The 12,115-nt window shown below is 49.8% G+C and overlaps 1 protein-coding gene across 1 annotated transcript; it reads right to left on the bottom strand.

Moving 5' to 3' along the window:
* Positions 1–7,974: 7,974 nt before the first annotated feature.
* On the bottom strand, positions 7,975–10,602 carry LOC128274262 (protein peste-like). Its single transcript, XM_053012397.1, has 6 exons — positions 10,452–10,602; positions 9,914–10,219; positions 9,463–9,669; positions 8,890–9,396; positions 8,755–8,828; positions 7,975–8,691 (listed from the first exon to the last, which is right to left on the bottom strand). Exons 1-6 carry the CDS (start codon positions 10,572–10,574, stop codon positions 8,226–8,228), a joined length of 1,683 nt encoding a protein of 560 aa, XP_052868357.1. The 5' UTR covers positions 10,575–10,602; the 3' UTR covers positions 7,975–8,225.
* Between the last annotated feature and the right edge of the window lie 1,513 nt (positions 10,603–12,115).

Raw genomic sequence — 12,115 nt, 5'->3', positions numbered from 1 at the left:
ACACGACGGCGGATTCACCTTGATGGCCGCGGCGGGTAGTCGGGAAGCCAGGACACGGCCGTCGGTCGTCCCAAAAACATTCTTACTGCAAATGGCCACCATCCGCCTATCCGCGGGGGCGACCTGTACGACCAATTATCAGCTCCGTCAGGACATTAACTACAGACAGACTAGCGGCCCGGCGGCGATGTTCGGCCTTCGCCGGCTTATGGGGCTTATGAAGTAATGTATTAGCACTAATTATGCGCTACACACATCGGCCGACGTTACGTTACGTTGGCCGAAAGTGTAACGCAACACCCGACCGGCGACAGTGGCGTGAATGTCAAGTTCACCTTCTTTAACCGACCGGCCGGTTAATGCGGACGGAAAACAATCGATACTCTGGCCACTCGCGGAACACCACCACCGACTGATTGGGGCGGGCGGTAAGGGGTTGGGTTGTTTCACTTTTATCGGACCGATCGGTCAGATTCAAACACCCGATCCGTTACTAACGGATTGATGTGACACATTTTCACAAATTATTATTAGTTGCTGCGTTATTATTGTTGATTAGTTGCGCCGGTAAATACCCCTAGCTGCTCTCTCTCTCTCTTTGTCCTTTTCTCTACCTGCCTCTCTTTCTCTAACCGACTCTTAGGCCGACAAAGCTCGCCGGCTCGATGGAACCGGCACCGGAGCGGGACAAAAACAACAGAGAGCCCCCCTCTTATCTACCGGTTGTTTGTCGTTTTAATTGTTTGTTTGTTTGCTCGTCTGGTTGGCAAAGGGACGCACTTGCTGCTGCTGCCGTTGCCGCTGGCGTCTGTTGGGCCCCGGCTTACGCGGCACCTGTAATGAGCTGCCCCGAGGGCCCCATCAGCGCCGTTGATGATGACGATGGCTTTCGCGCCCCAAACGGTACACAAAATGGCCCCGTCACGTTGTCAGTTCCTGGGTTCCGACCCCACCGGCCATTGCGTGGACGAGACTGGGATTCGCAGGGAGCCGGCCCGTCACACGCGCGCGCTTATGTGTGTGCGTTTGACGATTATTTTTATGAACGGAAAGTTCAGCAATTACTGGCCCTGTCACCGACGGCGACAGAAGTTAACCCACAGAAGCCACACAAAAGGGCCACCCGAGAGTCCGAAAGCTCCAAGTGATTGCCAGGATGCCATTTTTTCTACTGTCATGTGGCCGATTTATGGGCTGTTTGTTTTTAGTGTTCGGTTTAGGTGACACACGAGCTAACTTTAGTGCACGCAAATAGAATCCAGTGGACGGCCCGTGGAAGTCTGGTTGAGCTTTTGCTTACCTCAAAGCCTTAGAAAGTGGTTCGACCTTTCGGGTGATCTTACACTTCCGTGGAGCGGTTGTCACACACGCACGCCTTCTCTTTCTGTCGCCCGATAAGACCCACCCACAGCTCCGACAACCAGATCCAACTCACCGGCATCTTTATCTACCGCGACAGTGGGCGATAAAGAGAGCTCCTTCCCCCGATCGAGCCTGGGAAGGTTCTCGTGGTGCGGTTTTTCCAAACTCTTTGTTTCCGCCCGGCTCCCAACCCTGCGCCACCCCTTATCACAAGATCGACCCTCAGACTGTGGGTGGTGCGCTGTGGTCATCACGCACGATCACGACCCGACAAACCGAACCCGGCCCGTTATCAAACCCATAATCGGATTGTGAGCAAATTCGGAACCACAAACGGAACGGAACAGAACGCAAAACGGTCTGATAAACAGGTCCCTTTGCGTAGTCCTTATCGTCGGAACGGGAGCGCGGTTGTCGGTGGCGGTGGTGTTATCGCCCTTAACGTTTGAAACTATCACACGTGATTCCCGCCTTGTCGGTGGTTTCGAGTACTAGTGGTCCCATTCCTTGTGGTTCTATGTCCAAGCGGAATTGAATGCCTGCTGCTAACCACCAAACAAACCAATGGATGAATGATGACAGCTTTTGATTCGTACGGGTAATCGGTTGCTGCTGATAAAAGTCAATTAATTTGTCGTGTTTTGTTGGGTTTTTTTGTCTTTCAGGGAACCACAGATACCGCACACGGAAGCGTGGGAAATTACATTGGGAGTCAAGAACCGGATGGTAGAGAAGGTGCCAAAAGTCACGTCGTTGAAGTGGAAACCCGGCAATGTTTCCGGGAGGATCCACAGAATCCGATCGAGAATTGTTTTTGATCTTATGTTTCTTATTGAAGGGTGGGAAATTTTATATTCCGGGGAAGGTCTAGGATAAGAGGCCGAGTTCCAGGTCAACGCAACCAACAGACATTAAACATGAATTAAAAACTCTGTTAAGTCTGAAGTCTTCATCAGTCGTCACAGATTTTGTGTTGCTTTAAAGATCGCGGGTCAGTATATTGCTGTGGCCCTGGTGCTTGTGTTATTCATTCTACAAGTTAATCCTGCGTTAAACTTCAACAATCGTTGACAAAACCACAGATTTGTAGAATAATGTAGGTGGTACACAAACGAATAAAAAAAAAGCTAACTGAAGCCCCGTTTACAAGGTTTTCCCTGTTACGTTTACAAGGTTTTCCCTGTTTCCCTGATCCCTTACCAGTCCGCTTCGAACAAATTCTCCAACAGTTTTGACACCTGTTCGCCGCCTTCGAACGATCATCCAGCATGTACTGTGGCCAACTTGAGGATCAAATGTCTTAGCGAAAGGATCAACGAAGAAGGCGAAAGGCGTGTATTTGCAAACCAAATATCGCTAATCCTTTTGTTGATTTTAATTCCAGAAAAAGCAAACACTTTCCCTTCTTATTCAATTACCCGGCGCACACGTTGGTGACGGAACGCGGGTGATGAACACTGCACCACCGGCCGGCCATCATTGTTGTCGCGAAACACACAACAAACAAACAACCGCGACGGCTGACGGATAAAAATAAACCTGTTTCGTTCGGAGCGGGTTCGAAAAGCGGGCGCACCAATAAGCCGACACGCCACGCGGGACAAATCAATGAAGGCCGCCGAAGTCCAGGAGCTCCGTATCACTCCGTACACGTGTGCGCCGCCCGTTTAAAGTATCGCGTAGAAACGGGAAAAAACAATCGCTGCACCGCTGCCGATAGTTGCAGCGGAACGGAAGCCAAGACACTTGGTTTCCTTGAGCCGTTGCCGGCACGTACGGGGTTCCTTGATGTGTTTTTGCGTCACGCACTGCACCGGGCACGAGCCTCCTTTATCGCCGTGGCCACCGGGGCCGGCCGGTAGCGCGTGCTCGTAGATTTACGTGCCCGGTAGGTTTACGTTCGTTGTTTTTATGTCAAACGAAAGCCGTGGCTAATCGCGAGCGGCCACTCCGTTGTAATGCGTGACAAACTAATGGCCAAGCCAGTGGTCAAGAAAAAAGCCGGGAAACCAAGAAGCGCGTGCGCGGCCGATGAATGTGGCCACCGGATTTGCCTTGTCCTGCTGAGCAAAACGAAATTTACCGGTACCGAGTTGTCGAAGGTGCCTCTACGTCAAATCTTGCCAAATGACTCCTGGTTGGAGGAAAGACGCAAAAATCAAGACTGAGTTCAAGACTCCCCGCGTTCGGTGACTTAATGACCGCCTCGGAAAGGGGGTTCCCCGGGAAAAATCCGGATTGTCGAGTCAAGTGGCCAGCCGACGGTGGTTGTTATTGTTGACAATGATGTTGCGATGTGGCGATGACGATGATCGAGCGCTCCGCCCGCGGTAATGAAGATGATGGCGATGCCCTCCTTTTTCGTGTTAAATCCCCGCCAGTCACCGTCGCCGGCCGGGTGATTCCTCCCATTCCCCCGGGGCGGGGAGGCCCCCATTTCTTTCTTCCCGAAGCGAATTATAAGCCGACCCGGTGCGCCGCGCGGTGGGTTGGTGCGCTGAGGTGACGAAGCGCGCGCACCGACGGAGTAAACAACCGCAAGCAGCAACACGGAACGTGGCGCAAAAGAAGAAGAACTCCGAGAACTGCGAAGACACGCGAGAACTTTTCCATCCACCGTTGTTAAAGCGAACGATCATCCGAACTCCGCGAACTCCGCGTTTGACCGTTAGCTGGACCCCATGTGTGTGTTCGTGTGTGTGTGTGTTGTGGGTCAGAGTGAAGTGATGCCTTTCCGCTGATTCGACCACGTAGGGTTCAAACAGGGATCGACCGAGGCTGCCTTGTGGCTCACGGACAAAAATGCACTCTGTCCATTACCGGGATGCGTAATAAATTTGCCACCCTTAACAGACGAGGTTCGTGAGCGTCAAGTGACGCATCCGAGATCGGATCACCTTGATCAAGAAAAGCCGGACTCCGGCCGGGACTACAACAAGGCGGGATATAGCGGGATCTTTACTCGGAGCGTTTTGTCCGGCGGAAGACATTCCGGTTTTGAATTTGTTATCTGCACGACGACGTTCTCGCTTTGGATTCAATCTTGAACCACACTCACAGACTCACGGCAGAAGAAGGCGTTTTCGTTAGATCCCGCCAGCGTCAGGGGCCGCAGCATTAGTCAGCAACCGCCGTTGGTGGAGCGTTGGAGCATAAAATTGAGGTTTGGCCGGGTGGGGCGCGCGCGCGTGCGCACTCCGGCGGCTCAACGGGTGTGTGTTTAAACCTGCTCGTCCATCCGGCGTCCGCATCGTGACCCCGTTGTTGTTGTGGCGCAGGTTTACCGGCAGCCGGCTGGCCGAGCCGGCCGGCCGGCCGGCCGGCAACCAGCACCTCCGCGACGACGGCGACGGACTGGCCTCAATTCGGACCGGCGGGCACCGATGCGGACCGATGTTTTGGTCCAGGCCACTCCGTGCTGGTGCCGGTGCGCTGGAAATAGAACGCAGAAGAGTCCGGTCCGGTCGATCGGTCTCCGGAACCGAAATGATAGCCAGTGGCTCGGCCCAGTCCCGCCGGTTTCCATAGAAGAATTTGCTTATTTTTCAAATAAAATCGCTCGACGACGCCGAACATGAAACTATAAATAAGTGGAACGTGGATGGGTTGCGGATTAGGTGTGGGTCATGCGTCCCTCCCAAGTCTGGCGGGACAATGTTGGTGTTTTATGCTTCAAAGTCGGTGCTTCGGGTAGTCGGATTCCGTGAAGTAGCTTAGAATTGAATTGTGTTCTTGAAGCAAAACTGGCCAGTTCTTTGGCTTAAAACTCTCAACCCAAACGGGGTTCAATTCATGGTTTTTCCAATCCTTTTGTGATCGTCTTTATGTTCCTCTGCCCTTCACAAAATGGTTTGTATCATATATTATTTTGGTACAGAAAATAGCCAGCAATAGCTGGAGAAAGTATCCGAAATGAAGTGAAGCGCACTCATGTTGGCCAACAATTGGCCGGGTGTCTCCAAATTTCTCGAAAGAGGTGACCGGCGCAAGCGGCAAACAGCCGGGCCAATGATCCTCATACGGACGGGCTTAATTTGACTGAGTCCGATAAACGGATGTAATAATCGTTGAAATCAATAAAAATAAAATCAGAACCCAAAAGAACGGAGGACAAACAGATGGAGAAAAGAAAAAGGCATCAAACAACCGTTCTGGGACGGCGTGTGAGTAAAACCTGATACGAAACTACGCAGCGGAGTGACGCAAACTATGCTTCTGGAGAGCCGGTTGGCGATCGGGAATCATGTTCTTCGCGGTATCACATGTGGCCAGCACCCGGACCCTGATCCTGATTCACCGGACCACTCGCTCGGCAGAGAGGGTTGCCAGTGCCTTTCGCTTCGGGTTTGTTGTCCGCTTGTTGGCCTCGTTTTTAACTTTTGCATCTTCCCTTTGGGTTGGGCGGTCGTAAATTTTATAACCCACCCAGCGATGAATGGTTAATATTGGCAATGATCGTGAAACCGTGACCTGAGCCCACGCCGGGGATTAACGGTGAGTTCGAGGCCGAGGATGACACCTCGGAGATGCAAATGATTCGCCCTCGAGAGAGAGAGAGAGAGCGGGAACGGCATGGGAAGGAGGCCAATCCAATCATCGGCAGAAAGCATTCCGTAGCAAAAAAACAGGAAACACAGCATAAAAACGAACACTTGCCACGCCATGGGGCCACGGTGTGCTTTTAGGGTTGCGGATCCGTAGAACCCCGGTGCCCCGATCCGCCCCGAGTGACGTCATTGTGGGGAGGATGGACTGTAGTGATTGGCCACCGCTGACCTGCCACCGAAACTGTGCAATCATCGTGTTTTTCACCATAATTTGCTCAACTCCTTGCGCGCGCGCGCTTTTGTTTATGAGCTTTTAAATGGCGAGCCTTTCCCCCGGGCCGAAAAAATCTATAACCGGTCTGCCGGACGGGCTCAACAGGCGGTTAGATAAATTGGTTAATGTGATGCCAAGCACCACCGGTAGCGGTCATTAGCTCAGTGGGGAAGCATTCGATCCCGTGTGCTCGGCTGGGTCGGCCTGCTGGTTCGAAGGTAATTTGGCGAATGATTGAAAGATGGCAAACAGCAATTGGAGGCTCAGGAGGATTTGCTCAAACACGGCGTGACTCGAGCAACTGGAGCAGTGATTGAATTCACTGCTTACGGTTCCTTCTCCGGTGAAAAACTCATTCAGAGCTCGCAATCGTCAGTTGCGATTCAAAAGTATTGCATGCAACCAATATAACTCCCATGCAACTTCTTTGAAAGTGACGAACGCTAGGTGGCGCTGCAATCACAAAGATGATTTTCTTTTAAAATATTCACCGTAACGGATAATTTCAAACATTGTGCTGAAAGATTAGGAAGGTTTTAAGGATTTTTGTATCATATCATAGTGATTAGTGACTTTATCAAAGAAGAATACTAGTGATTAATAAAATTGTATCGTACAATAGAATAAATTGGTCATAGAATAAACTTACCTGATAGACATTGCCACATTTTAAAGTTCACATTAATTTAGAACACTTAGCAATGTTCAGAGGGTCAAATGCGGTTCCACCAGGCACAGGGCGCAGTCGTGCCACCATTTGTTCTGTAAAGAAAGTTGAACACCAAAATGCTGTAAAACAAAATCATTGCCTACGAAAAACACAGCAATTCCTTTAACAAAAACCATCTGTACCGAAACCGAGCACAAGAACGAAGTTAGAAAACATTGAAACATTATGTTAGCATAACGTCGGCGACGTCCGAAAAGATTAATACTAAGATTCAATCAACAGAAACGTACGAAGGCAGAAGTTAGTGTGATATTATCCCATTGAAAATCATTCCTAAACCGAAACAAAAAAAACTCTGGAACTGGCACACGTACACAGCCTGTTTTACTTTCTTTCTTATCCTATAGCATGCATAGTTGGATTGTCTTTTTAACAATAAACGAACGCTTACCAACACACTTCTTGCACATTCACATTCGGGCGTTATGCTTGTCACAACTGCCCCTTTCCCTACGCGAAAGCCACTCACGCGGACTGTCGAGGTAAACTGGAAGCGCGACGTGCAAGATTTGCCTGATGTGAACCCGCAGTTAAGAATCGTTGGCATCACGATCCGATAATTGCACATTAAGCTAGGATCTCGTCACTGTTATCACGAACGTGGGCACCACAACAAGATACAAAAACTGGACGATTGGTGTGGTACGTGATGTGTGGAGCACAGGGAATGCTAAAACGCTAACCTTAGCTAACTTAATCTTAGTCTAAGCAGAATGTTTCTCTTTTTTAGCGGGAACAATACGGGCTATAATCCTTTGGCCTCGAGAACTCGAACGGTCTTCTCGATTCTACGTTAAAATGGGGAACTAAACTTAATCTCAGGGGCGTGTGTGGATCTGGTCTCCGAGTCGCAGCTAAACGAGATATCGGAAAATCGGTGTTGTGTGGCGTCGCGTAAAGTTGTTTTAAGAAGTGAGTAAATAATGCTCCTCAGCGGAACGAAGACTACAGAAAAATGGTACCAGTATTACCATAGAATCATGCGATCAACAAAACACCGTAATCTTAGCGTATAGATCTCTATCGTAAGACCGCCTGAACAGCCTAATGCGTTCGCCTGATGCGGCCAAGTGGTAAGCTGCTACTGTAATGAGGATTCTCCCTTCCCCGGGACACACTTGCTGTCGTTCTAATGTGGTAATGTTTACGGTAGTGTCTTTCACTAAATCCTATCAATCATCCGATCGATTCAGTCATACTATCGCTCTTGGGTCGTGCTCACGCGGAACGTGCTCTAGGAACCCTGGTACAAAACCACCGATATCGGTGCGTCAAAATGCACGACTGTCCCCGTTGTTACCCAACTTCTTCCTCATGACTTTACGATCGTTGTACCCTTTGTGTCGATCAGTGGAAAGCTTTCCGGTTCGATCGCTGGGTGATTCCCGGGCAGCGTGACACAGTCCGGAAGCGGTTGTTTTTCCGCTTTTTCCACCAGCAGCCTATCGACCAGGACGATCGTCGTCGGTTTACCGTTTTTCTCCGACGAATGGAGCAAACACTTATCGGCCCCGTTGGTGAAGGAATGTATTCCGTTATGGGTTGCGGCCTGATGTCGGTTAGCGGACGCAACGCGTCCCCTCCGGCACAGCATACGTTCCAGTGGCATCCAGAGCAGCATTGCGGCGCCACAGACAACCATTACGATTCCAGCGAACCGAACGATGGATGGTACGGTAAGGGCGAAGGCGATTTCACCGACGAGGTCCGGTGGCATCAAGACGTGCTGCTCGAACCACAGAACGGGCAAGAATACACGCTTGACGTCGGCGAAGATACTAGGAAACGGATACCGGCTTTTAGTATACTTTCAGTACAGGCGATTATTAGAGACCACTTACTTAACGTTCTCGTATGGCTCAATCATAATGTTCAGCTGAAGGCGTGCGGCAACATCAAGCGGGACGGAGGTGGTCTAAACAAAAAAAGGAACGATCAATACTATGCCATCGACATTTATAGCCCTGACCGCGTACCGGTTCGAGTGACATGTAGAACTGGTGCTTCTCCTTCGACGGTTGCAGGCCCTCGACTTGATTCAGATAGAACGGATCGGCCCCGTAGTAGTGCGGGAAGGACACAAAAACGGGTGTCCCGTAGCGGCAGGAGGAAATATTTAACACCCCGGAGGGGACTACTTCGCCCGCACTGAAGCAAGCCGTCTCGGGAAAGAGTGTGCCGTTGTCGATCGCTCGCCGATCACCAGCGTACTTGTACGCCTTTACGCCATGCACCGTAACTTCTTGCTCAAATTCGAGCGGTAAACTGCGGCACATATCGGGCGTAAAGAGCTCTACCGGCCGGTCCTTCGAGAGCCCTGGGGGATAGAATTCACCCGCCGAGCCGTTCAGCATACCGCAGCCTCCCTCGAAGAAGTCCGTCCGTGGCTGATAGTTCCATTCGCCCATCGTGCCAAGCTTGTTGATATCGTCGACGCCCGTGTGCGCGTTGTAATGACCGATCAGATCAGCCGAATTATTACGCTGAAAAGGGAAAACAACTTATAAGAGCATGCTCATCCTCGGATTACCAGAGGGTCGGTTCCCTACCGTATAGAACCATCCGACACGATCGAACGGAATGTCTTCGTCGTTGAACAAGTGTTTGCCCATCAGCACCATGTTGTCTTCGTAGCCATCGAACAGAAGCTCGCCGGCCGTTTTCACCACATTGATCTGCTGATCGTACAGCTTGAAGCCCATCGAAACGCCCTTCTGTCGCAGATAGTTCCAGTACTTTGATTTCTTCGCCGCAGACTGTAATAGACCGTTGGATAATTAGAATGATTTAATTTTAAGCAGCAAGGTTGCGAAAAGAAAACAAAAAATGTCTTGAAAACCTCACGATGAGTATCTTTTTTCACACTATGTCATTAACCACGAATGATTTGCTGCTTTCACATCATGATTTTACGTCATTGCACAATGATGTAATGATTATCGCTAATTAAGACCCGACCCTCGATTCGATTCAACTTGTTTCAGTTTAGCGAATACCTACCACGGCCACTATATTGATGCTGCTGATCACATCGTCCAGACTGCCATTGCTCCCCTCCTCGTCGAAGTGATAGACACTCTTCTTCCGGTAGCTCACGGTGTGGTTGGCGTCATGCCACGCGATGTCCACCTTTGTCGGCCGCTCGATGAACCGATACGGACCGAGCTCCTCGAGGATCGGTTTCGTCGAATGGTTCGTGATGTCTTCCGGGTTGGTCCAGTTGAAGAAATACACATCCATCGCCAGCGGGAACGGTGGCGACACCCAGGCATCGTACCCCCGCGAACTTGGCCGCAATTTTAACTCCTGCACAAGGATAGCATAAAGACGGTTAATTAAATCGGCGCTCCAAACATCTGCGCGTCTGCGCATTGATCTTTGCGGGTCACGTTCACGTTGAGAACTGGCCGTGAACACCTCCAACGAATCCAACAAGGGTTAATTAAGAGTCAATCGGCTGTCCACGGTCTCTACGATGGTAGCTTCACGGTATTTGATTTTCTCACACCCGACTGTGCGCCCCCGACTTTATACGAACCTCGTGCAGTATGTCCTCGAAGATGATCGGAAAGAACAGGATGAAGAAGCTGCCACTGGCGAGCAGCAGCAGTCCGGCCGATGTTAGGATACATCGCCGGTTACAGACCTCCTTCACAAGCATGGTTCGTCGTTGGGGCACCGGGTGATCCGTTTTGCTGGAAGACAGAAGTCGAACGAAACCATCACTTAATCGTAACGTCAATCGGGGAAACAAAAATCGGTTTCTGCTAGATCTAGGGCGCCGCCACGGACGGTTGCGAGATGCATCGGTGGCGCAAGGTTCTAGTGGGTCAGCGAACCAATGTGCTCGGTCGGAGCGCATGATTCTCGATCGTGTTACCGTTCCGATGCTAGGCATAGATGCTGAGGTACAGTCGCAGGGACCCGGGGTGCCGGGGCGGTGTGACATTACAAATTAACATCAATCAAAATTCAATTTTGCAGTCCAACCCCTGTTAAGCGACCAGCAGCTTTAAGTGGATGCGGTTCTGAATGTGAGTGGTGGCGCCCTTTGAATTGTCTCCTATAATGGCTTCTCCTACGCCAATTACAGTGATGAAATCGATAAAATTAAATTTTAAAGTCCATATATGAAACCATAACCATGATCTGCTTCTGATGCCGTCTTTGTTCGGTAACAAAGAAAGCACTACGGAAGCGATAGAGTGAATTATTTAAATATCCATTAGGCCTTTAGCGTTACATCGTGAGGATGGTTGTTAACATCATAGGATCAAAGTTTAGAAGGCGTTTTGTACATTCATTACTTTTTACAACACAATTAGATTATCAACACAAAGAGGTTACTTCCATCACATGATCAACATGGGAAATGATCTTCATTAAAACTGACCTAACTCAACGATGCCGCCTGCCTGAAGATCTCTTGTAACAATCTCCATCCCGTGGCTGAACAATAAAATGTAGTTTCATCTAAATTAAAGTACCAATTAGGGGCGGGTTTTACATTCAAACCTCGGGGCCCGGGAGAACGAACGACACACACTCGATATGTGTCGTGTGTTGAAATGAAATGAGGCCCAGCACAGCATCATGTCGACAGGCAACATATTTTTGTGAGAACAGAAAAGATTGACGAGTCTTCTAAGGCAGAGCCATCAGAACCAGTCTTCTCTTTCGTGCCATTTTGTGCGCAACCAATTTGACATTCCGGAAGGTTAAAACTTTTAAACTAGCGTGCCAAAAACACAGACTTTGATCAATTCTAATGACCATCTAAAATACCTTCAGCATGGGAAGCACACGGTCGCGTCATGGGCGTCAAGAATGGTGAAAAGCTTCTGGACAAATAGAACCCACCGAACCGGCCACCAGGAAGCCGCCACTGTGGGGAGGAAGATATTAATTACTAGCACAACGTGCGTAACAGCTAACGCAAACAGCGCGTCGTGGTATGCTTGCGCGGTCAAATCATGTTTTCGATTAGTCACGGGAAGACACGATTGCGAAATTCTCCCACCAAGAATCATTTTGGATCCGCGATCAGAACGATTGGTAGGACGATGAATGAAACATTGACGTAGGATCTGTTTCTGTTTGGACCACTCGTGCAGCCCCAAAATTATCACACACCGGACATGTGGAATTAAATGAAAAATGATTAATCTTGTTATTGCCGAAAGTCATGACCCTATTAAGGGC

This window comes from Anopheles cruzii, chromosome 3, assembly GCF_943734635.1.
Source record: "Anopheles cruzii chromosome 3, idAnoCruzAS_RS32_06, whole genome shotgun sequence".
In the NCBI taxonomy this organism is placed as follows: Eukaryota; Metazoa; Arthropoda; class Insecta; order Diptera; family Culicidae; genus Anopheles; species Anopheles cruzii.
This window is presented reverse-complemented; position numbering and strand designations above follow the sequence as displayed.